At 44.5% G+C, this 26,744-nt stretch overlaps 1 protein-coding gene across 1 annotated transcript in view; it reads right to left on the bottom strand.

Annotated features, from left to right (window-relative positions):
- LOC128577361 (transmembrane 9 superfamily member 2-like) overlaps positions 1-19,052 on the bottom strand; it is a 143,264-nt gene extending 124,212 nt beyond the window's left edge. The window contains exons 1-3 of the mRNA XM_053579573.1: positions 18,853-19,052; positions 14,426-14,493; positions 10,614-10,707 (exon numbers count right to left, since the gene is read on the bottom strand). Coding sequence (XP_053435548.1) covers positions 10,614-10,707; positions 14,426-14,493; positions 18,853-19,038 — 348 coding nt within the window. The 5' untranslated portion in view covers positions 19,039-19,052. The remainder of the gene's footprint in view (positions 1-10,613; positions 10,708-14,425; positions 14,494-18,852) is intronic.
- Positions 19,053-26,744: the final 7,692 nt, after the last annotated feature.

The following is a 26,744-nucleotide window of genomic DNA, read 5'->3' as shown; positions in this document are numbered from 1 at the left end:
GGTAAGAGAATCACTTAAGCCCAAGTGTTTGAGGTTGCTGTGAGCTGTGACGCCATGGCACTCTACCAAGGGCAACATAGTAAGACTCTGTCTCAAAAAAAAAAAAAAATTTAGGTCAGCACCTGTGACTCAAAGGAGTAGGGCACCAGCCCCATATATCAGAGGTGGCCAGGTTCAAACCTGGCACTGGCCAAAAACTGCAAAAAATTAGCCAGGTGTTGTGGCGGGCGCCTGTAGTCCCAGCTACTCGGGAGGCTGAGGCAAGAGAATCGCTTAAGCCCAGGAGTTGGAGGTTGCTGTGAGCTGCGTGATGCCACGGCACTCTACCGAGGGCCATAAAGTGAGACTGTCTCTACAAAAAAAAAAAAAAAAAAATTAAACTTGCTTGGTGAAGACCATGTTGAGATAAAAAACAAAAGCAAGGGTGGCACCTGTGTCTCAGTCGGTAAGGCGCTGGCCCCATATACCGAGGGTAGCGGGTTCAAACCCGGCCCTGGCTGAACTGCAACCAAAAAATAGCTAGGTGTTGTGGCGGACGCCTGTAGTCCCAGCTACTCTGGAGGCTGAGGCAAGAGAATCACTTTAGCCCAGGAGTTGGAGGTTGCTGTGAGCTGTGTGATGCCATGGCACTCTACCGAGGGCCATAAAGTGAGACTCTGTCAACAAAAGCAAGCTACAAACTTAAAGGAATTATTTGTATTCCACTCTCTCAACAAAGGCCTCATATATAGAATATATTAAAAAGTCTGAAAACTCAGAGGGACTTTACCTAACAAATGCAATCAGGATAACCTGCTTTCTTGTACCCTCAATAAATCCCCAACAATAAAAAAAGTCCAAAAAAGTCGGGCGGCGCCTGTGGCTCAAGGAGTAGGGCGTTGGTCCCACATGCCGGAGGTGGCAGGTTCAAACCTAGCCCCGGCCAAAAACCAAAAAAAAAAAAAGTCCAAAAAAGTCATAAAAGAACAAATAATCCTATTAGAAAATGGACAAAAAGAGGCTCGGCGCCTGTGACTCAAGCAGCACAGGGGCCAGCCATATACACCTGAGCTGGCGGGTTCGAATCCAGCCCAAGCCCGCCCAACAACAATGATGGCTGCAACCAAAAAATAGCCAGCTACTTGGGAGGCGGAGGCAAGAGAATTGCTTGAGCCCAGGAGTTGGAGGTTACTGTGAGCTGTGATGCCACAGCACTCTACCCAGGGCAACAGTTTGAGGCTCTGTGGAAGGAAGGAAGGAAGGAGGGAAGGAGGGAAGGAGGGAAAGAGGGAAGGAGGGAGGGAAGGAAGGAAGGAAGGAAGGAAGGAAGGAAGGAAGGAAGGAAGGAAGGAAGGAACGAAGGAAGGAAAGAAAATGGACAAAAAGGGAAACATTTCACTGAAAAGGACATATGAAGGGCAAATAATCACATGAAAAGGTGTTCAACAACATTAATCACTAGGAAAAAGCACATTAAAACCACTATGAGAGGGTGGCGCCTGTGGCTCAGTGAGTAGGGCGCCGGCCCCATATGCCGAGAGTGGCGGGTTCAAACCCAGCCCTGGCCAAACTGCAACAAAAAAATAGCCAGGCGTTATGGCGGGCGCCTGTAGTCCCAGCTGCTTGGGAGGCTGAGGCAAGAGAATCGCAAAAGCCCAAGAGTTAGAGGTTGCTGTGAGCCGTGTGACGCCACAGCACTCTACCCGAGGGCGGTACAGTGAGACTCTGTCTCTACAAAAAAAAAAAAAAAAAAAACCACCATGAGGGCTGGGTACAATGGCTCATGCCTATAATCCCAGAACTCATGGAGGCCAAGGTGGGTAGACTGCTTGAGCCCACGAGTTCAAGACCAGCCTGAGCAACAGCCAGACTCCATCTCTAAAAATAGCCGGGAAGGACAATCCAAAATAGCGGCTGAGTAACAGCCTCCCTGCAACAGGGCACGGTGAGTCTGCGGAGATAAACTCCAGGCATCTCTGGCTGGTGGAATCTGCCTATAATCATCCCTTTGAGGATACAGGGAGTCAGCAAGGGACTTCTGGACCCCAAGAGGAGGACAAAAACAGTGGAAAACTGGCAAGTGGTTGCATGTGTCCGATCGACCTAATCCCGCCGGCAACCGTAAGTACAAGCCACAGTGAGACTGCAAACCGGAAAGGCCTTACCTGTGAACTGTTTTGGTGTTTTTGGACTTGGCACTCAGTTGAACTGCCTTGGGAAGAGCTTGAGCAGGAGTGCGGAGAATTTTGGGCGTTGTCTAGGGCCCCAGACTGAGCCGCTGAGCTGGACGGAACTAATAGTGTTCGGCTGTGGGCCACAGGGAGCCATTGTGAGAGAACTGCCCCGGCAAGCTCTGCCCTCAGGGTCACAGAGCTGGGATCAGGTGGCAGCTAATAACCTAGTGACTGAGCAGCGTAAAGGCGGGGACTGAGCTGCTTTACAGCCTTAACCCTCAGGGACAGAGTGAGACCGGTTTTGGCACACTGGAGCCTCGGGCTGTTTCCCTGGGTAGAGTGCCGTGGCGTCACAGCTCATAGCAACCTCAAACCCTGGACTTGGCGCCACCTGGACCTCCATAAGAGCTGCACCGTGATGCCCGACCTGCGACCCACGCCCGCCGGGCCTCCGTATGTGCTGACCAGGCACTGCAAGAGCCGCGCAATCCTGCGTCCTCCCTCCTGTACCCTCCCTGCCTCCACACCAGCCCCTCATCTGGCCAGGGACTCTGGTAGCCGCGTGTTCTCTGGAACCATCCCTGCCTCTGCGCAGAGCCCTTCTCTAGGCCAGAGACTGCTGGGGCCTTGGGCTCTCTGTGCCAAAGTCACTGAGCGCCAGGCGCTCCCAGAACCATGCGCACCACCTCCCACCCTGTTGCTGGATCCAGGTGTGTCACACCCCAGAGATGCTTCCACAACCAGAACTCCCAGGCTGCAGCAGTCCCAGAGGAACTACACAGGGCCACTCCCTACAAAGATCCAGAAACAATAGAGTGATACCGCTGGGGTCTAATCTTGGAGAAACACCTCTCCAACTCTGAAGACGGCCAGAGGCAATGGTGAAAAACAATCATGAGGTGAAATCAACAGAAAAACTCTGGAAATATGAATAGTCAGAGTAGATCAACTCCCCGAAGGATCAATGGGGCAGATACAGCACAGGATCCCATGCACAAACAAATAGCTGAGATGTCAGAAATCGAATTCAGAATCTGGATAGCAAATAAGATCAAATTAGAATTCCAAGCAGTAACCCAAAAGATATCTCAAGAATTCAACGAATTCAAAGACCAAATGACCAAAGAATTTGACACATTGAGACAAAAAATTGCAACCCTTAAAGATCTGAGAAACACAGTACAATCTCTCAGTAACAGAATGGAGCAAGCAGAAGAAAGGATTTCTGACATTGTAGACAAAGCTTTTGAATGCTCCCAAACTCTCAAAGAGGAAGAGAAATGGAGGGCAAAAATAGATCACTCTCTCAGAGAGCTCTGGGATAATTCAAAGAAAATCAGTATTAGTCTTACAGGAATCCCCGAAAGCAATGAAGTGGCTTCACAACGCACAGAGTCTCTTCTCCATGAGATTATGAAGGAGAACTTTCTAGACATGCCAAGAGATTCTGAAATTGAGATAGCAGTTTCAGAACTCCAGCATGACTCAACCCGAATAAGACATCCCCCAGCCACATCATAATCAATTTCACTAAAGTTAATATGAAGGAGAAAATTCTGAAAGCAGCCAAATGAAAGAAAAACATCACCTACAAGGGCAAGAATATTAGAATAACTGCAGATCTCTCTGCTGAAACCTTTCAAGCTAGAAGAGGATGGTCATCGACTTCTAATCTCCTAAAACAAAATAACTCTCAACCCAGGATCCTATACCCAGCTAAACTGAGTTTCATTTATGACGGAGAAATTAAATACTTCAATGACATTCACATATTGAAGAAATTTGCCATAATTAAACCAGCTCTCCAGGATATTCTCAGACCTATCCTCCATAAAGACCAGTGTAATCCTCCACCACAAAAGTAAACCCACCCAGAAAATTTTGATCAAATTCCAACTTCCACAGTCACAAAAGGATTAAAAATGTCCAATGGACTCTCGAAAGGCTTATCAACATTCTCAATTAATGTGAATGGTTTAAACTGTCCTCTAAAGAGGCACAGGTTGGCTGACTGGATACAAAAACTCAAGCAAGATATCTGCTGCATACAAGAATCGCATCTTACATTAAAAGACAAATATAGACTCAAGGTGAAGGGATAGTCATCTATACTCCAGGCAAATGGAAAGCAGAAAAAAGCAGGTGTTGCAATCCTATTCGCAGATGCAATAGGCTTTAAACCAACCGAAATAAGGAAGGATAAGGATGCACACTTCATATTTGTTAAAGGTAATACTCAATATAACGAGATTTCAATTATTAATATTTATGCACCCAACCAGAACGCACCTCAATTTATAAGAGAAACTCAAACAGACATGAGCAACTTGATTTCCTCCAGTTCCATAGTAGTTGGAGATTTTCATACCCCTTTACCAGTGCTGGATAGGTCCTCCAAAAAGAAGCTAAGCAAAGACATTTTAGATTTAAACTTAACCATTCAGGCCGCGCCTGTGGCTCAGTGGGTAGGGCACCAGCCCCATATACCGAGGGTGACAGGTTCAAACCCAGCCTGGGCAAACTGCAACAAAAACATAGCCAGGCACTGTGACAGGTGCCTGTAGTCTAAACTTAACCATTCAACGTCTGGACTTAACAGACATCTACAGAACATTTCATCCCAACAAAACTGAATACACATTCTTCTCATCAGCCCATGGAACATACTCCAAAATCGACCACATCCTAGGCCACAAAAGTAACCTCAGCAAATTTAAAAAAAAATAGAAATTATTCCTTGCATCTTCTCAGACCATCATGGAATAAAAGTTGAACTCAATAACAATAGGAACCTGCATACCCATACAAAAACATGGAAGCTAAACAACCTTATGCTGAAGGATAGATGGGTTATAGATGACATTAAGAAGGAAATCACCACATTTTTGGAACAAAACAACAATCAAGACATGAATTACCAGAACCTCTGGGATACTGCAAAGGCAGTCCTCAGAGGGAAATTTATAGCACTGCAAGCCTTCCTCAAGAAAACAGAAAGAAAAGAAGTTAATAACTTAATGGGACATCTCAAGGAACTGGAGAAGGAAGAACACTCCAATCCCAAACCCAGCAGAAGAAAAGAAATTACCAAAATCAGAGCAGAATTAAATGAAATTGAAAACAAAAGAATTATAGAACAGATCAATAAATCCAAAAGTTGGTTTTTTGAAAAGATCAATAGATAAACATTTGGCCAACCTAACCAGGAAAAAAAGAGTAAAATCTCTAATTTCATCAACCAGAAATGGTAACAATGAAATAACAACAGACCCCTCAGAAATTCAAAAAATCCTTAATGAATACTACGAGAAACTCTACTCTCAGAAATATGAAAATCTGATAGAAATTGACCAATACCTGGAAGCAGGCCACCTAACAAGACTTAGCCAGAAGGAAGTGGAAATGTTGAACAGGCCTATATCAAGTTCTAAAAGAACATCAGCTATACAAAATCTCCCTAAAAAGAAAAGCCCAGGACCAGATGGCTTTACATCAGAATTCTACCAAACCTTTAAAGAAGAACTAGTACCTATATTACTAAACCTCTTCCAAAATATAGAAAAAGAAGGAATATTACCCAATACATTCTACGAAGCAAACATCACCTTGATCCCCAAATCAGGGAAAGACCCAACAAGAAAAGAAAATTATAGACCAATATCACTAATGAATATTGATGCTAAAATACTCAAGAAGATCCTAACAAACAGAATCCAACAACACTTCAAAAAAATTATATACCACAACCAAATGGGATTTATCCCAGGGTCTCAAGGCTGGTTCAATATACGTAAATCTATAAATGTAATTCAGCACATAAACAAACTAAAAAATAAGGACCATATGATTCTTTCAATTGATGCAGAAAAAGCTTTTGATAATATCCAGCATCCCTTCATGATCAGCAAATTGTGGTACATATATACCATGGAATATTATGCAGCTTTAAAGAAAGATGGAGACTTTACCTCTTTCATGTTTACATGGATGGAGCTGGAACATATTCTTCTTAGCAAAGTATCTCAGGAATGGAAGAAAAAGTATCCAATGTACTCAGCCCTAGTATGAAGCTAAATTATAGCTTTCACATGAAGGCTATAACCCAACTATAGCACAAGACTATGAGAAAAGGGCCAAGGAAGGGGAAGGGACAGGGGAGGTTATGGTGGAGGGAGGGTGATGGGTGGGGCCACACCCACAGTGCATCTTAGAATGAGTACAGGTGAAACTTACTAAAATGCAGAATACAAATATCTACATACAATAACTAAGAAAATGCCATGAAGGCTACATTGAACAGTTTGATGAGAATATTTCAGATTGTACATGAAACCAGCACATTGTAACCCTTGATTGCACTAATGTACACAGCTATGATTTAACAATAAAAAAATAAATAAAATAAAATAAAACAAACAAAAAATTTTAAAAAATAAGATAAAAAAATAAAAAATAAAAAAGGTCAAATTGGTCAGCACCTGTGGCTCAAAGGAGTAGGACACCAGCCCCATATACCAGAGGTGGTGGGTTCAAACCCAGCCCAAAAACTGCAAAAAAAAAAAATGTCAAATTGTGTCATAATGTTGAAAGAGGGAAAGGAAAGGAAAGGAAGAAGGAAAGGGAAGGGAAGGGGAAAGGGAAGGGAAATGGAAAGGGAAGGGAAAGGGAAGGGAAGGGGAAAGGAAAGGGGAAAGGAAAGGAAAGCGGAAAAGAAAGGAAAGGAAAGGAAAAGGAAAGGAAAGGGAAAAGAAAGGAAAGGAAAGGAAAAAGGAAAGGAAAGGAAAGGAAAGTAGCCGGGCGTGGGCCAGGCATAGTGGCTCACGCCTGTAATCCTAGCACTCTAGGAGGCCGAGGCAGGTGGACTGCCTGAGCTCAGGAGTTCCAGACCAGCCTGAGCCAGAGTTAGAACTCATCTCCAAAAAGAACATCTGGGTGTTGTGGTGGGCGTCCATAGTCCCAGTTACTTGGGAGGCTGAGTCAAGAGAATCATTTAAACCGAGGAGTTTGAGGTTGCTGTGAGCTATGACACAACAGTACTCTACTAAGGGCAACAAAGTAAGACTCTGTCTCAAAAAAAAAAAACAGTATAAGACCCCCATATCTACTAAAAGTAGAAATCTAACTGGGTATTGTGGCCAGTGCCTGCAGTCCCAGTTACTTGGGAGGCTAAGGCAAGAGGTTTACTTGAGCACAAGAGTTTGAGGCTGTTATGAGCTACGATGCCACAACCCTCTACCCAGGGTGACAAGAGTGAGATTGTCCCCCCCAAAAATCCCACAGTGAGATATCACTACATACCTATCAGGATGGCTAAAATAAAAAATAGTGACAACACTAAGTACTGACAAAGATGCAGAAAAACTGGATCATTCGCACATGGCTGGTGGGAACGTAAAATGATACAGTCACTGTGGGAAACAGGCAGGCAGCTTCTTACAAAACTAAACATACAACTGTCGTATGACCCAGCCATTGTACTCTTGGGTGTTTATCCCAGAAAAAATGAAAACCAAACTGCACAAAAAACTTACACACAAATACTCATAGCAGCTTTGCTCATAGCAATCGAAAGCGAGAAATAGCCTAAATGTCCTTCAGTGGAGTGAACAGTTAAACCACTGATACATCAATGCCATGGGATTCTACTCAGCAATAAAAAATAATGAACTTGGCTCGGCGCCTGTGGCTCAAGCAGCTAAGGCACCAGCCACATACACCCTGAGCTGGCGAGTTCGAATCCAACCAGGCCCGCCAAACAACAATTATGGCTGCAACCAAAAAATAGCCGGGCATTGTGGCAGGTGCCAGTGGTCCCAGCCACTTGGGAGGCTGAGGCAGGAGAATCGCTTGAGCCCAGGAGTTGGAGGTTACTGTGAACTGTGATGCCACGGCACTCTACTCAGGGTGACAGCTTGAGGCTCTGTCTCAAAAAAATAAATAAATAATGAACTACAGGTATTGATATACATGACAACCTGATGGACCTCAAAAGAATCATGCTAAGTAAAAGAAGCCAATCACAAAAGGTTACAGGCATCATGATTCCATTCCATTCATCATCATTCCTGAAATAACAACACTGTAGACATGGAGAAGAGATTAGTGTTTGTCAGGGGTAAGGAACGTTGGACAGGGTTGGGGACCACTGTGAAAGCAGAAGCACGAGGGAGCCTTGTGGTGATGAAACTATTCTATAACTTGAAAAAAATGTATAGGGCGGCGCCTGTGGCTCAGTGGGTAGGGCGCCGACCCCATACGCTGAGGGTGGTGGGTTCAAACCCAGCCCCAGCCAAACTGCTACCTTGATTGTGGTAGTAGTTACATGAATCTGCACAGATGATAAAATTGCTAAGAATTTCCTTCCCTCTCCCTCCCAACACACACAATTCCATGTAAAACTAGAAAAATCTGAATAAGCTCTGTACATTGTACCAATGTCAATTTTCTGGGATTGATATTGCACTATCGTTGTGCAAGATGTTACCATTGGGAGAACCTAGGTGAAGGGAACATGAAACCTCATTAATTTTCTTTGCAACTTCCTGGGAATCTAAAATCTTTTTTTTTGTTTGTTTGTTTTGAGACAGAGTCTCACTTGTCACCCTCGGTACAGCGTTGTGGCATCACAGCTCACAGCAACCTTAAACTCTTGGGTTCAAGCCATTCTCTTGCCTCAGCTTCCCAAGTAGCTGGGACTATAGGCACCCACCACAACACCCGGCTATTTTTAGAGACCGGGTCTCTCTCTTGCTCAGGCTGGTCTTGAACCTGTGAGCTCAGGCAATCCACCCACCTCAGCCTCCCAAATGCTGGGATTACAAGTGTGAGCCACCACACCCAGCCTAAAATCATTTCAAAATAAATAGTGTTTTTAAAAAGCTAATGTCCTGGGTGGCACCTGTGGCTCAAAGGAGTAGGGCGCTGGCTCCATATGCCAGAGGTGGCAGGTTCAAACCCAACCCCAGCCAAAAACTGCAAAAAAAAAGCTAATGTCCTATGATTTCACAAGTGTTTACATATATTAAAACTGATCAAATTATACACTTAAAATGTGTGCAGTTTATTGCACTTCAATTACATTTCAATAATGTTGGAAAAAGAAAAAAGTTAACGACTTCATTACTATAACTGCTTATGAAAACATCTTTACTCTATCTCCATATCAATATATTTAAGGCAATATTGATAGACGCTGAGGCTGCAATTGCATCTGCTTATGTCACCCTACCCAAAATATGCAAAGAACAATAAATTAACTTTTTTTCTTTTAAACCAAAAATAAAATTTGAGCTGGGCACAGGGGCTCACCCCTGTAATCCTAGCACTTGGGAGGCTGAGATAGGCAGATTGCCTGAGCTCAGGAGTGGGAGACCAGCCTGAGCAAGAGTGGGACTTCTTTCTCTAAAAATAACTGGGCATTGTGGTGGGTGCCTATAGTCCCAGCTACTAGGGAGGCTGAGATAAGAGGATCATTTGAGCCCAGGAGTTTGAGGTTGCTGTGAGCTATGACACCATGGCACTCTACCAAGGGTGACAAAGTAAGACTCTGTCTCAAAAAAATAAATAAAACTTGAAAGGCAAAACCTTTGCGTGTCACCAATAAACTACAGCTAGCATAAAGAACATACTTTAATTGAATTCTTCTGGCAATACCAGATTCTACCCGCTTTTCCCTTTTCTCTACCTCCTAATATTTTTTTTTTCCTTGGACAGTCCCTCTCTGTCATCCAGGTAAAGTGAAGTGGCATCATCAAATCCTCCTGCAGCAGCCTCCTGAGTAGCTGGGACTACAGACATACACCATGACCCAGTTAACTTTTTTTTTTCTTTGAAACAGAGTCTCACTTTGTTGTCCTTTGTAGGGTGTTATGGTGTCACCACTCACAACCACCTCAAACTCTTGGGCTCAGGTGATCCTCTTGCCTCAGCCTCCCAAGTAGCTGGGGCCCGCCACAACGCCTGGCTATTCTTAGAGATGAAGGTCTCCCTCTTACTCAAGCTGGTCTGGAATTTATAAGCTCAATGATCCACCCACCTGGTCCTCCCATAGTGCTAGGATTACAGGAGTAAGCCACCACACCCAGCCTATCTTCTCATAAAACAAAGACTGCCATAATTTGAAGTAGTCAGTTTTGAGAAAATTCTTTTTTTTTTTTTTTGAGACAGAGTCTCATTTTGTCACCCTCAAGGTAGAGTGCTGCGGCATCACAGCTTACAGCAACCTCCAGCTTTTGGGCTTAGGCGATTCTCTTGCCTCAGCCTCCCGAGTAGCTGAGACTACAGACTCCCGCCACAACGCCCAGATATTTTTTTGTTGCAGTTTGGCCGGAGCTGGGTATGAACCCGCCACCCTTGGTACATGGGGCTGGTACCTTACTCACTGAGCCACAGGGGCTGCCCAGAAGATTCATTTTAAAATAAAATTTCATAATATCTTAAATTTAATCTCAGTCGAATAACCTTATAAGGAGATGATGTTATTCGTTCTCCGAATAGTACTTGTCCAAGATTTTCAGAAGGTCTTTTCTTTCCAGAGTCTTGGCAGAAGTCAAAGCTAAAAGAGAAGTTCAAGTAAAACAAAAACATAAGTAAAGAAAGCAGTCTTTGTAATTCATCTAGACTCTCCACTGTTAATGGCATGGCTTTTTTTTTTTTGAGACAGAGTCTCACTTTGTCACCCTCAGTAGAGTGCCATGGCGTCACAGCTCACAGCAACCTCCAACTCCTGGGCTTAGGCAATTCTCTTGCCTCAGCCTCCCAAGTAGCTGGGACTATAGGCACCCACCACAACACCCAGCTATTTTTTGTTGCAGTTGAGCTGGGGAGGGGTTTGAACCCACCATCCTCAGTGTGTGGGGCCAGCACCCTACCTACTGAGCCACAGGCACCATCCAGTATTGCTTTTTGTTTTTTCTTTTTTTGAGGCAGTCTTGAGCTGTTGCCCTGGGTAGAGCGCCATGGCGTCATAGCTCACAGCAATCTCCAACTCTTGGGCTCAAGTGATCCTCCTGCCTCAGTTTTTCTATTTTTAGTGGAGATGAGGCCTTGCTTTTGCTCAGGCTGGTCTCAAACTCATAAGCTTAAGCAATCCACCTGTGTTGGCCTCCCAGAGAATGGCATTGCTTTTAAAAAGATGACATGGGTGTCGCCTGTGGCTCAAAGGAGTAGGGCACCAGCCCCATATACTGGAGGTGGCAGCCCCAGCCAAAAACTGCAAAAAAAAAAAAGATGACCCGGGAGTACGTAATTATGATTTATAGAACTCTTTATAGATTATTTAAACTCTAAAAATTATGAATTCATTATTTAAATGTCTATGTTACTACTCTTCACTTTTTAAATGTAGGTAATCACAATCTCTAAAAAAAAAAACCAGTGTTTTCCAAGTCAAACTTCAAATTACACAAAAATAAGTAAACAGTAGTTTAAAACCTGTCTAATTCTAACTTGAGATATTTAGAAACTGTAATTGTTCGTTCTGATCAAAGGAAAACTTACAGAATAAAGTCTTCCCCAAACACAGCCCCACAGACTCACAAATCAAAAGCTTAGTAGGTAAAAAGAATAATGACCACCTTTTAGTAAATTTGAATATAAAATGGCTCAAGTAAAAGATAAAATAAATGGTAGTCTTATATAATGTTTTTTTTTTAGACAGGGTCCCACTCTGTGGCCCTGGGTAGAGTGCCATGGCATTATAGTTCACAGCAAACTCAAGCTCCTGGGCTCAGGCAATACTCTTGCCCCGGCCTACAGGAATCAGCCACAATACCTGGCTAGTTTTTTTATTTTTATTTTTATTTATGTATTTATTTATTTATTTATTTATTTTTAGAGACAGAGTCTCACTTTCTCACCCTCAGTAGAGAGCTGAGACATCACAGCTCACAGCAATCCCCAGCTCTTGGGCTTAGGTGATTCTCTTGCCTCAGCCTCCCAAGTAGCTGGGACTATAGATGCCCGCCACAACATCCAACTATTTTTTTGTTGCAGTTTGGTCGGGGCCGGGTTCAAACCTACCACCCTCAGTATATGGGGCCGGCACCCTACTCACTAAACCATAGGCATCGCCCTAGGTTTTTATTTTTTATTTTTTATTTTTTGCAGTTTTTGGCCAGGGCTGGGTTTGAACCTGCCATCTCCGGCATATGGGGCCGGCGCCCTACTCCCTTGAGCCACAGGCGCCACCCATAGATTTTTATTTTTAGTAGAGACAGGGTCTTGCTCTTGCTCAGGCTAGTCTTGAACTCCTGAGCTCAAGCAATCTACCTGCTTCAGACTCCCAGAGAGCTAGGATTATAGGTATGAGCCACTGTGCTGGGCCAGTCTTGCATAATTTTTTTTTTTTTTTGAGACAGAGTCTCACTATGTCACCCTCAGTAGAGTGCCCTAGCGTCATAGCTCACAGCAACCTCAAACTCTTGGGCTTAAGCCATTCTCCTGCTCAGCCTCCCAAGTAGCTGGGACTACAGGCGCCAGCCATAACACCCGACTATTTTTGTTTTGTTGTTGTTGCAGTTGTCATTGTTGTTTACCAGGCCCGGGCTGGGTTCAAACCCGCCTGCCTCAGTATATGTGGCCTGTGCCCTAACCACTGAGCTATGGGCACCAAGTCATTGTATAACATTTTAATTACTCATTCTAACACCCTATACATATACCTGGTATATTAATGAAAATCAGACCTAATTTCATTTCTTCTTAATGAAATAAAGTAACACCAAAGGGAACTGCAATCATTTTTTCTAAAAGGTACATCATTTATTCTTATTCTCAAATGATTGATCATACTTAATCATTATCATATGGTAAGTGCTCACTACTAACTAAGCACCTTCATCTTACAAAAAACTTTAGTATATCAGGCGGCGCCTGTGGCTCAGTCAGTAAGGCGCCGGCCCCATATACCGAGGGTGGCGGGTTCAAACACGACCCGGGCTGAACTGCAACCAAAAAATAACTGGGCGTTGTAGCGGGTGCCTGTAGTCCCATCTACTTGGGAGGCTGAGGCAGAAGAATCGCTTAAGCCCAGGAGTTGGAGGTTGCTGTGAGCTGTGTGATGCCATAGCACTCTACTGAGGGCCATAAAGTGAGACTGTCTCTACAAAAAAAAAAAAAAAAAAACTTTAGTATAAACCTTATCTATTCTATGCTGTTTTTTGGGTTTTTTTTAAACATGGTCTAGCTCTGTCATCCAGGCTGGAGTGCAATGGTACGATCATGGCTCACTATAGACTCAAACTCCTAGGCTCAAGCTAGCCTTCCTTCTGCCTCAGCCTCCCAAGCAGCTGAGACTACAGGTGCTCACTACTGCACTCAGCTAAGTTTTCTTATTTTTTGTAGAGATGGGGTCTTGCTATATCACCCAGGTTGGTCTCAAACTCTTGGCCTCAAGTAATCCTCCTGCCTTGACGTCCTAAAGTTCTAGGAATACAGGTGTGAGCCACTGTATCCAGCTATTCAATATTTTTAAAATAAGCAACAACTCTGCAAAGATACTTTTTTAATACTTTTTTGTTTTTATTAATTCATAATTGTGTACACTGATGCATTTATGGGGTTGAGTGTACTGATTTGATATACAGTGTGAAATGCTTACATTGAACTAATTAACACATCCACCACAATTATACTCTTTTCTTAATAGTTTTGAAATGTACCATTGCATCATGCACATTAGGTAAGGACCCCCCAAATACCCTCCCTCCTCTCGCCTCCCTGAAAGATACTTTTTTAAAAGTCCAAAGTGTATGACTCGGCACTTGTATCTCAGTGGTTAGGGCGCCGGCCACATACACCAGGGCTGGCAGGTTCAAACCAAGCCAGTGCCTACTAAACAACAATGACAACTACAACTACAACAACAACAAAAAAAATAGCCAGGCATTGTGGTGGGCACCTCTAGTCCCAGCTACTTGGGAGGCTGAGGCAAGAGACTCACTTGAACCCAAGAGTTTCAGGTTGCTCTGAGCTATGATCCCACTGCACTCTACCAAGGGTGACATAGTGAGATTCTATCTCAAAAAAAAAAAAAAAGTCCAAAGTATAGTAAATTTATAATTTGCTTTTCTTAGAAAGAAAAATGAAGTATAACACATTCCTAATTTTTTAAGCCTTTGTCTCACAATGAAATCTCTCTGTTCTAATCAATTTTCTTGTTATACCTTTATTACCAAATTACTGCCACATTTCTTAATATACCCAGGGCTTTCATTTATTGTCTTCAAAAATGTAAGACACATTTTAATACAATTATGACATGCCATACTTACGTATCATATTCATAAGGTAGCACAGATTCCACTGAGTCCAATCTATTTACAAAGAGTGCTACTGAGGACTATAAGAACAAAAAAGAGCATGAATTTATAACACAAAGTAAAATAAGGTAGCACTTGCAAAATACATAATGAAGTAAGTGAGAAGTAATTGGGCTTATTGCTACCATCAATTTATAACTATAAAGTTATAAATTTGTAATTTAGTATAGTTATAAATTTATAACTAAATTATAACTAAGTTATAAATTTATAATTCAGTACAGTATACATTTTTAATACAATATAACTATAAATTCATAACATTTCACTTATCTAGCATCATTGGGTTCTCTGAATACATAAATTTTTCAGATACCTCAGCCATTCTTAACCTTTTTTAAAATATAGAACCTTCTGAGAATATGATGAAAGCTGTGGCTATTCTCCAAAAAAAACCCACATATTCATCAAATTCTCTGTTCAGTTTCAAGAGCCTTCCTGTAGTCCATGTAACTGAGATTAAGAACTTAAGAAAATTAAAGCTGGGAGGCACCTGTGGCTCAGTTAGTAGAGCGCTGGTCCTATATACCAAGGGTGGCAGGTTTGAACCCGGCCCCGGTCAAACTGCAACAAAAAAATAGCCAGGCATTGTGGTGGGTGCCTGTAGCCCAGCTACTTGGGAGGCTGAGGCAAGAGAATCGCCTAAGTCCAGGAGTTGGAGGTTGCTGTGAGCTGTGACAGCACAGCACTCTACTGAGGACAATATAGTAAGACTCTGTCTCAAAAAAAAAAAAAAAAGAAAGAAAATTAAATCTGCCTGTATTAAGTGATTTTCTCACATTATTTAAAACATTTTCATTAAACTCATGCTAAAATCCACTTCACTCTTTCCTATTTTAAAATTGGAATGGCTGGCAGGGCACGGTGGCTCACATCTGTAATCCCAGCACTTGGGAGGCCGAGGCAGGTGCATTGCCTGAGCTCACAGGTTCCAGACTAGCCTGAGCCAGAGTGAGACCCCATCTCCAAAAAATAGCCAGGCATTGTGGCAGGCACCTGTAGTCCCAGCTACTTGGGAAGCTGAGGCAAGAGGATTGCTTAAGCCCAAGAGTTTAAGGTTGCTGTGAGCTATGACGCCATGGCACTCTACCAAGGGTGCAAAGTGGGACTCTGTCTCAAAAAATAAAATAAAATAAAATAAAATAAAATTGGAATGGTTTTGCTTAAATTGTTGAGTTGTAAGAGTTTTGTATGTATTCTCGATACTAGATCCTTATCAGATATGTGATTTGCAAATATTTTCTCCCACTCTGTGGATTGTCTTCTCAGTTTTTTTTTTTTTTCCTTTTTGTTTTGTTTTGTTTTTGAGACAGGGTCTCACTCTGTTGTGTGGGTTAGAGTGCAGTGGCATCGTCAAGGCTCACTCAACCTCAGACTCCTGGGCTCAAGCGATCCTCCTGCTTCAGCATCCAGAGTAGCTGGGACTACAGGCATGCACGACCATGCCTGGCTCATTTTTCTTAATTTTTGCAGAGATGGAGTCTCACTAAGTTTCCCAAGGCTGGTCTTGAATTCCTGAGCTTGAGGGATACTCCCACCTCAACCTCCCAAATCCCTCTATAATGCTGGGATTACAGATGTGAGCCACTGTGCCTGGTCATTATTTTTAATAGACTATAAGGCAATATCTGTAAAGTTTTTTATCACTATACTAATGAAGAATATTTGTAAAGTTTTCGTTTTTTTTTTTGTAGAGACAGAGTCTCACCGTACCGCCCTTGGGTAGAGTGCTGTGGAGTCACACAGCTCACAGCAACCTCTAACTCTTGGGCTTACACAATTCTCTTGCCTCAGCCTCCCAAGCAGCTAGGATTACAGGCGCCTGCCACAATGCCCAGCTATTTTTTTGTTGCAGTTTGGCCGGGGTTTGAACCCACCACCCTCGGCATATGGGGCCGGCGCCCTACTCACTGAGCCACAGGTGCCGCCCTATTTGTAAAGGTTTTATATCTCTTTCATTTGAGCTGTCAGTTTCTGTTACTCCTCCTCCTCCTTCTCCATCTTCTTTTTCCTCACCAATCTTCTAGACAGCAGACCTCCCATTTATGGAATAATTAACCAAATCTATTAAAACTACATCTAGGCTGGGCGCAGTGGCTCACACCTGTAATCCTAGCACTCTGGGAGGCTGAGGTGGGTAGACATGACTTGGAGACCAGCCTGAGAAAGAGCAAGATCCCATCTCTAAAAATAGCCAAGCATTGTGGCAGGCACATGTAGTCCCAGTTATTTAGGAGACTGAGGCAAATTGCAGTACATGTACACCATGGAATATTATGCAGCCTTAAAGAAAGATGGAGACTTTACCTCTTACATGTTTACATGGATGGAGCTGGAACATATTCTTCTTAGCAAAGTATCTCAGGAATGGAAGAAAAAGTATCCAGTGTACTCAGCCCTACTATGAAGCTAATTTATGGCTTTCACATGAAGGCTATAACCCAACTATAGCACAAGAATATGGGGAAAGGGCCAAGAGAGGGGAAGGGAAGGGGGAAGTTAGAGTGACGGGAAGGTAATGGGTGGGGCCACATCTTACCTGCATCTTAGAATGGGTACAGGCGAAACTTACTAAAGGCAGAATACAAATGCCTACATACAATAACTAAGAAAATGTCATGAAGGCTACGTTGAACAGTTTGATGAGATTATTTCAGATTGTATATGAAACCAGCACATTGTACCCCTTGGTTGCACTAATGTACATAGCTATGATTTAACAAATTAAAAAAAAAAAAAGCACTGTCCTCAACTCTGCAGTGCATTTGTGGTGCCTTCTACCAGAATACTCCCGCCCACACTAGGCAACTATGAGAAAATAAGCCTTTTTTTGTTTTTTTGAGACAGTTTCACTCTGATGCCCAGGCTAGGGTACTATGGAGTCATAGCTGTAGCTCACAGCAACCTCAAACACCTGGGTTTAAGCAATCCTCTTAAGGATTGCCTAAGCCTCCTGAGTAGCTGGGCCTAAACCATGCCCAGCTAATTTTTCTATTTCTTTCTTTCTTTCCTTTTTTTTTTTAGTAGCAATGCGGTCTGGCTCTTGCTCAAGCTGGTCTGGAACTCCTGAGCTCAACCAATCCACCAGCCTGGCCTCCCAGAGTGCTAGGATTACAAGCATGAGCCACCATACCCAGCCAAGCCTTTTTTATTAATACCTTTTCGATGATTTCTCACAAAACAAACAAATCTTTTTTGAGTTAGCTTACAGTTAAAATAAGTCAAAGGTACTAAGGAAGAAAACCAACAAATTATTGGGGGTGGGAGGACCCATCTAAGAGGAATTGTGCCAGAAATCTCTGGCTAAAGAAAACTGATGACCATAATAATTACCACTTATTGAAAGCTTTCTATGTGCCAGGTGCTATTAATAAGTGCTTTTCATACATTGTCTCATTTTATTCTCACAAGTCTCTAGAGGTAAACAATATTACCTTGGTATTTGCAGAGGGAGGACCCAGGAGTTTCAAAAAGGATTAACAAGAAATAAATGGGTTAAAAAAAAAAAAAAGAAAGAAATGGACAGAAGTGTAAGACCATAAGAGTGAAGCGTGACAGAGAAGCATGGTGAGGATATGTCTAAGAAAGACCACAATGAGTTGAGTCCAGAAAAGGAGACTGGGGGTGGAGGACACTGGAAATGCTGAGAGAGAAAGGGAGAAGGTAGGAGTTAAGGCTGCAGAGGAACGGCCAAAAGAGAGGGGGGCAGAGGGAGGAGCTTAGAAGGCGGAGGAGCTGAAGGGGAAATTGAGGGGAAGGGACCACAACCAGCTGAGAGGAGGAAGCGAGGGTCAAGGAGGGGTGGAGTTGGGAGAATAGCCTAGAAGGGAGGGGGAGGAGCTCAGAGGGAGGTGGCAGAACAGAAAGGGGCGGGGCAAAGAGCGGAGAAGGAAGGGAGGGAGAGGAGGCAAGAGGAGGGACGGACCTTAAAAGAAGAGGGAAGAGCCAAAAGAGAGACGACTACAAAGGGACAGGGTAAGGAACTGAGGGGAGGGAATGAGCGGAGCTAAGATGAGAGGGCGGAGCAGAGGATTGACGCAACAGAAAAGGGGCGGGGTAAGGAACCAATTAGGGGAGGGAACAACATGAGGGGCGGAACCTAAGAAAAAGAGGCGGAGAGAACCTATAGAAAAGGGAAGGGGCGGGGCTGTGAGGAAGGAGGAGATGCTGAGCGGGAGATGAAGAAACCCAGAGAGAGGGCAAGAGGTTGAGGAAAGAGATCTGAGTGCACTAAGTGCGAGGTTCAGAGACTGGGAGACCTTGAGACATAACCACAGAGAGGGCATTGTCATTCCGGGTCCTACTCGACATGCTCGCGACTCTGGTCGGTTCCAGTGTGCCCCATTCCCCTACCCGAAGACTTCCCCTTTGGTCCTCACCTGGCAGAATCCAATCTCTTTGTCCTCGCAGAAGTTGACCGGGGCCAACCCAGGGAGGTAGAAAGCCGTGCAAGTGGTCAACTGAAACCCCAAGACCAGCTCCAGCCCCAGCAGCCACCTCAGTCCTGACAGGGTGTGCCAGGGGCGCCAGAGGTTGGTTTCCGCGCGGAAACCACGAGTACTCATTTTAGGAGGCGGCTCAGGAGCTCAGGGATACATACCATGAAAGAGATCACAACTCGTGGAGGGGAGAAACGGAAATGACAGGGAAGGGCTGTAAACAGGGAAGAGCCTAGACCGGCTGGTGGGAGTAGAATTCACGCGAAGGTACACTTAGGGGCACTGGCTTGGAACCCGGTTGCTAGGGTGCCGTTTGTGAGCACGCGGAGTGCGCCTGCGTGCGTGCGGGTCCCGGCTGCGCCCTCCACGCCCCTCCCTCGCACCTCGCCGCCCCCTCCCGCGCTTCAGGGGCGCGGTTCTGGCGGGACCTTACGCTCGGCCTCGGTGCATCCTTGCTGGGTCCCCCGGCGAGTGTGGGGAGTAAGGGGGACTGGGAGAGGCCAAGGGAACGGAGGGGAGGCTGAGAGGTCCCAACGTCATCGCAGGGGCTCGCCTCCTCCCGAGATTGCTTTTCGGTCTCCAGCTAGCAGTGTTGCTGCCCCAGTCATCTTCATTTCTGCCTACAGGGCTTAGGGGGTTCGGCGTTCTAGGAACATGCGGTACAGGAAGGTGGTAGGCACTCGAAGTGTGCCTGGTTCGAATTTGATGTCCTGTAGGTGTAAAATGCACACGGGGTTTCAAAGACAAAAAGAATGTAAAATAGCTCTAATTGTGTTGACGAAGTTGAAATGATAATATTTGTGGTCTTTTGCGTCAAATAAAACATTACTAAAACTAATTTCACCTGCTTGCTGTTTTTTTTGAACTGTGACTGCTTGGAAATTTAAAATTTCATATGTAGTATGTGGCTCGCATTGATAGTGGAATTTCGTCTTTAGTAGGTTCTTGGTCTCCATAATTCCAAGAATGAATCCAGGGACCACAGATCAGTGGTAAGGCAGGATTCACTTACAGAAAAGAATACAAAAACACCAAAGTTCCTGGCAGAGAACTAGGCTGGGGATGGGGGAAGCTCTCTAGGAGGGTGGAGGGGAAGATGAATGAGTGCATTAATGAATGGATACAGTCCCTTCCGCTGGGGCAAGGCGAATGAATGTATTAATGAATGGACATAGTCCATTCCCGGAATTGAGGCCTAGGAAACTTACGTGAAATTGACCTAGGTGGTAGCTCAGCAGCTAGGGCGGCAGCCACACACACCGGAGCTGGCGGGTTCGAATCCAGCCCAGGCCTGCCAACCAACAATGACAACTACAACCAAAAAAATAGCCTGGCATTGTGGTGGGCACCTGTAGTCCCAGCTACTCAGGTGGCTGAGGCAAGAGAATCGTTGAGCCCCAGAGTTTGAGTTTGCCGTGAGCTAAGATGATGTCACAGCACCCAGGGTGACAGCTTGAGACTGTCTCAAAAAAAAAAAAGAAATTGACCTAGGCATAGGAAATGGGGGTTCCCTGTTCAGCCATAAGTGCAAGTGGAAGGAGACACTAAGGTGCTGGCATCTCCCCAGCAGTTGTCCAGCCCCTCTGGCTACTGGAGCCTCTGGCAGGGCCTCCCCCTTGCCTACCCTACAGCCCGCAGGTTCCTCTGCCGGCTGCCACGGCACCAACACCGCCCAGGCAGAGGCGGCAGGTCTGCCCCTCAGCTCCATTGAGCTGTCTGGGAAGCCACCTGTCCCGTATCAGCATTATACTTACATTGGACAACAGAAGGAACAAAGAGGAAAAACTAAAGAAAAAGGAGGGATAGAGGGATGTGCTCTAGGATATTGGAGGAAAGTCTTTTCTCTTAGCGCTAGCGATCTTATTTTTTTACCTCTGTAAGAAATTCTTGCGGCCTTTACCTTCTGCAATTTTTGGCATCTGGTAATGTAAAGTGCTTGCATTTGGACCAAGAGAAAATTGTAGGTATCATAAGACAAAGATAGTAGAAGAGCTTATTATTTTACCCCTTGTGCCTCAAGAGCTTTGGAGAACAAGAGGTCATTTGTTTATACTGAGACGGGTGCGCCTTGCCAAGTGCCTATCTGCCCAACCTTCCTATCTGCAAGAGGTTTTACTCTTCTGGTGATTGGCAAGCAGCAATTCAAAGACAACGAAGGGCGTCACCTGTGGCTCAGTCGGTTGGGTGCCAGCCCCATATACCGAGGGTGGCGGGTTCTAAATCCGGCCCAGGCTGAATTGCAACAAAAAATAAATAAATAAATAAAAATAACAAAGACAGAACGAAGACAGCAAGCCAGTGGTTAACTGAGGCGTGTAGAAACGTAGCTATTTAACTCTTGGACTAGACTCTACATGAAAAATTGTAGGAGAGATGGGAGAAAATATACAAACAATCCGAAATAAGAGAATAGTGAGAGTGAAAAGATTGAACTTGACCAAGAAAACTGGAGAAGCCCATGTAAAGATTTGGAGGATGGGCCGGGTGGGTGGCTCATGCCTGTACTCTTAGCACTCTGGGAGGCCGAGCTTGGTGAATTGTCCCAGCTCACAGTTCCAGACCAGCCTGAGCAAGAGAGAGACCCGGTCTCTAAAAATAGCCGGGTGTTGTGGTGGGTTCCCAGCTACTTGGGAAGCTGAGGCAAGAGAATGGCTTGAGCCCGAGTTTGAGGTTGCTGTGAGCTATGATGCCACAGCACTCTACTGAGGGTGACAAAGTGAAACTCTGTCTCCAAAAAGAAAATTTAAAAATGGAGGATGGAATAGCATTATTAGAAAGATACTTCCTTTGTGAAGAGGACTGGGAAAGGGAGACTGGAAAGTTTGAAAGTGGTTCGAAGTAACCAGAGTTTGAATAATAATCTCGTGTCTCACAACTGCATTACCTCCACTTTCTAATCTACCTTGGGATAGAAAAGTATATATATTAAAATAAACAGAAGGCTCCCCCACCTCCCAGGCCTAGGCTACCAAATGAATGGGCAGACTACAGGCAGCTGGCTGCTCCCCAGAAAGGTGACCTCCTATCTCTCTACCCACCCCAACCTCCCCTCCCCCACCCCAACACCTTCAACCTCCAGGACATGGGTCCCCTCCCCTAGCACTCTTCCCCTAAGCCTTCCTAGACAGAAATTCCAACCATGCCATTGAAGTCCTTGATGAAGGCTCCTGTGGGGCCACCTCTATTGGCCTGTCAACTTCAACAAGTAAAGCATTGGCCAAAGGCTACAAGATGCGCCTCTCGTGGAGCACCCAGTATATAACTATCACCAGCTTCAGTCACCTTCTGAGCACCAAGCTGGGCCCAGAGATGGAGCAGGCATGTGTACCATCCACATGAATGAGTAGCAGGTGGCTACCCAGCTGATGTGGGCAACACTATCACCTTCCAGAAGCCTGGTGGCCCATTCCAGCCTATTTCATGTGTGTCTGGGCTCTAGGAGTTTGTGAATTAGCCCATCTAAACCATGTTCATCATCTACTCTCTTACCCGCTGCAAGATGCATAAGCTCCTGGGCAGCCTTATGTGAGTCATCCACTGGGCAGGGCTAGTTTTCCCCAACACCAAAGACTGTGAGACAGGTGAGGATAGGTACCACTACCCTCCCTGCCTGCCACCTCTGGCCAGCCCTGTACACCTTCTCCTATGAAAATAGGGACATTTTTATTTCTTTTTTTCCAATCCCTATGTCTTTCGTTTCTTTTTCTCATCTTGTTGCACTGAGTAGGATTTCCAACACCAAGTTGAGTAGAAGTGAGGGTAGATTTCCTTGCCTTATTCCCTGATGTTAGGGAAAAAGCATTCAGTCTTTCACCATTAAGTGAGCTATTAACTGTAGGCTTTTTGTAGCTGCCTGTTATCAGGTTAAGGAAATTCCCTTCTCTTCCAAGTTTGCTGAAAAATAGACTGAATATTGAACTCTTTTTTTTTCTTTGTTTTGCAGTTTTTGGCAGGGGCTGGGTTTGAACCCGCCACCTCTGGCATATGGGGCCAGCGCCCTGTTCCTTTGAGCCACAGGCGTCGCCTCCTTTTTTTTTTTTTGAGACAGAGTCTCACTTTGTCACCCTCAGTAGAGTGCTGTAGCGTCACAGCTCACAGCAACCTCCAACTCTTGGGCTTAAGCGATTCTCTTGCCTCAGCCTCCTGAGTAGCCGGGACTACAGGTGCACACCACAACGGCCGACTATTTTTAGAGGTGGGGTCTCTCTCTGGCTCAGGCTGGTCTCAAACCTGTGAGCTCAAGCAATCCACCTGCCTCGGCCTCTCAGAGTGCTAGGATTACAGGCATGAGCCATCTCGCCCGGCCTAGGATATTGAACTCTTTTCAGAAAAACAATGTTATATGTATATAATAATACCTATATACTATATATCTATCACTATCCTTAATAATGTTATAAGAATACTTTTTTTTTTTTTCCCTGACACAGTCTCAAGCTGGAGCCCTGGGTAGAGTGCTGTGGTGTTGTTGTGGAGGTTGCTGTGGAGGTTGTGCTCACAGTAACCTCAAACTCCTGGGCTTAGGTGATTCTCTTGCCTCAGCCTCCCAAGTAGCTGGAACTACAGGCACCCACCACAATGCCCGGCTATTTTTTGGCCCAGGCTGGATTCAAACCTGCCAGCTCCACTGTATTTGGCTGGCGCTGCCGCCTGAGCTAGTGCCGAGCTGACACTTTTTTTTTTTTTTTTTTTTGAAACAGGGTCTTACTCTCTCTAACTGGCTAAAGTGAAGTCATCATAGCAACCTCAAATTCCTGAGCTCAAGGCTGGCATGGTGGCTCACACCCATAATCCTAGCACTCTAGGAGGCTGAGGCGGGTAGACTGCCTGAGCTCACGGGCTCGAGACCAGCCTGAGCCAGAGTGAGACCTTGTCTGTAAAAAAATTAGCTGTAGACCTTGTCTGTAAAAAAATTAGCTGTAGACCTCGTCTGTAAAAAAATTAGCTTGTGCCTGTAGCTCAAGCGGTTAAGGTGCCAGCTATATACACCAGAGCTAACAGGTTCGAATCCAGCCCAGGCCTGCCAAACAACAATGACGACTACAACCAAGAAATAGCCAGGCATTGTGGCAGGCACCTGTGGTCCTAGCTACTTGGGAGGCTGAGGCAAGAGAATCGCTTAAGCCCAGAAGTTGGAGGTTGCTGTGATATGTGATGCCACAGCACTGTATCCAGGGCAACAGCTTGAGGCTCTGTCTCAAAAATAAAAATAAAAATAAAATAATAAATAATAAATAAAAAATAGCTGGGCATTGTGGCAGGCACCTGTAGTCCCAGCTACTTGGGAGGCTGAAGCAAGAGAATCACTTGAATCCAAGAGTTGGAGGTTGCTGTGAATTGTGACACCATGGCACTCTACTGAGGGTGACAAAGTGAGACTCTGTCTCAATAAAGGAAATAAATTCCTGAGCTCAAGTCATCCTCCTGCCTCAGCCTCCCAAGCAGCTGTAATCACAGGCACGTTCCACCACATCCAGCTAAATTTTCTATTTTGGGGAAAAATTGGAGGTCTCACTCTTGCTTGAACTAGTCTTGAACTCCTGGCCTCAAACTCCTGGCCTCAAGAACTCCTCCCACATCAGCCTACCAAACAAAGTGCTAGGATTACAGGCATGAGCCACCGTACTCAGGTGATATTGAATTTTAACCTTTTTTTTTTTTTTTGCATCAACTGATATGATGATTTTTCTTAAGACTATTAATATATTGGATTACATTGATTTTCAAGTATTGAAGCAGTCTTGTATTTCCAGACTAAACTCCACCTGGTTGGTTGTTTTATAAAAAAGTAACAACAAGGCCTCTCGGAGTGGCTCACACCTATAATCATAGCACTCTGGGAAGCCAATGCAGGACGATCACTTGAAGTCAGGAGTTCGAGACCAGCCTGAGCAAAGTGAGACTCTGTCTCCACTAAAAATAGAAAAGTTAGCCAGCCATTGTAGTGGGCACCTGTAGTCCCAGCTACGTGAGAGACTGAGGCAAGAGGAGCTCTTGGACCCAAGAGTTTGATGTTACTGTGAGCTATGATGATGCCATGGCACTCTACCCAGGGCAACAGAGCAAGGCTCTGTCTACAAAAAAAAAAAGTAACAAAAAAAACAAAGGGGCCAGGCCAGGCTGAGCACAGTGGCTTAGGCCTGTACTGGTTGAGCTAGGAGTTCTAGACCAACCTGAACAAGAGGGAGACCCCATCTCTACTAAAATAGAAAAACAGCTGGGCATTGTAGCAGGCACCTATAGTCCCAGGTACTCTGGAGGCTAAGACAGGACAATCACTTGAGCCCAAACATTTGAAGTTCCTGTGAGTTATGACGCCATGGCACTCTAGTAAGTGCAACAAAGTGAGACTCTGTCTCAAAAAAAAAAAAAAAAGAAATTAATTTATAAATGTAGGCTATACCCCAAACTCAAGGGAATATAGGTTCTTCCTGTATCATTAGGGCTATTTTGGTGGGAGGGTGGAAAACATTTTATTCATTTCATTTGCTTACTTGTCTCTTTCCCTCTACTGGAAGTAAGCTTCTCGATCACTGGTTACATTTCTTCCTTGTCCTCATAGTCTCAGTGCAGATCCAGGAACTTAGTAATAGCATGATACTTAGATTCGGAATAAATGAAAAGATGAATGAATGAATAGCATGTAACTTACACTGTCTTATGCATTTTTATATATTTTACCTCATTTAGAAATCAAGAAAGGATATAGCTCCTGTAGCACAGGGGTTACGGTGCCAGCCACATACACCAAGGGTGGCAGGTTCGAACCCGCCCCGGGCCTGCTAAACAACAATGACAACTGCAACAAAAAAAAAGCTGGGCGTTGTGGTGGGTGCCTGTAGTCCCAGCTACTTGAGAGGCTGAGGCAAGAGAATCACTTAAGCCGAAGAGTTTGAGGTTGCTATGAGCTGGGATGCCACGGCACTCTACCCAGGGCAACATAGTGAAAGTCTGTCTCCAAAAAAAAAAAAAAAGAAAGAAATCAAGAAAGGACACAATCAAGAGATAAAACTATGTGTCATACCCACCTCCTCTTTTAACGTAGCTGCAGAGTTTGCAAAGTTCTTTCTCATCCATTATTTCATGTGATCCTCCCAACAACCACATCAGGTAGGCAGGTTGGTTCTTGATCTGTACATTTTATGTGAGATAACTAAGACAAAAAGAGAAGTTAATTTGCCTGTCTGAACTCACATAGTTAATAGATGATCAGGCTAAGACTAGAAAGCAGGTCTCCTAGCAAAGTCTCACTCTGTCACCCCGGGTAGAGTAACGTGGCATCATAGCTTACAGCAACCTCAAACTCTTGGGTTTCAGCAATCCTCTTGCCTCAGCCTCCCTGAGTAGCTGGAACTACAGGTGTGCACCACCACCCCCTGCTAGTTTTTTCTATTTATTTTTTCTTTTTTATATTTTAAAGTTGAAAATATTTATTGGAAAAAATATAAACAAGAGTCCTAACGAAAAGAACATGACAATAAAGCATAACTTAAGTGTCAATTACCCTCATCAGTATAATTATTAAGTGATCAATTCCTTTATAGTACCTTCATTCTAAGCAGAAGAGTCCTGGTCTCTGATAATGAGTACAGGGGATTCCTGTAGATATGACTCTGGGCTCAGAGCTTATCCCCTTCCCCAGGAGGATATGGAGGACAGGCAATTCCTGGATTCCTCACAGGACACTCAGGGAGCCTTCAACAATATTTACTACATCTATTCTGCTGGAAATTCCCACAGTGAACCTTCCTTAGGTCATCAGAAATGAGATGGTTGTTGAGTTGTGCCCACATCCAAGCTCATATCCACTTGGGACTTCATTCTGGGGTTAA

Source organism: Nycticebus coucang, chromosome X (genome assembly GCF_027406575.1).
Source record: "Nycticebus coucang isolate mNycCou1 chromosome X, mNycCou1.pri, whole genome shotgun sequence".
In the NCBI taxonomy this organism is placed as follows: Eukaryota; Metazoa; Chordata; class Mammalia; order Primates; family Lorisidae; genus Nycticebus; species Nycticebus coucang.
The sequence above is the reverse complement of the archived record's forward strand: the minus strand, read 5'-3'. Positions and strand labels throughout refer to the sequence as shown.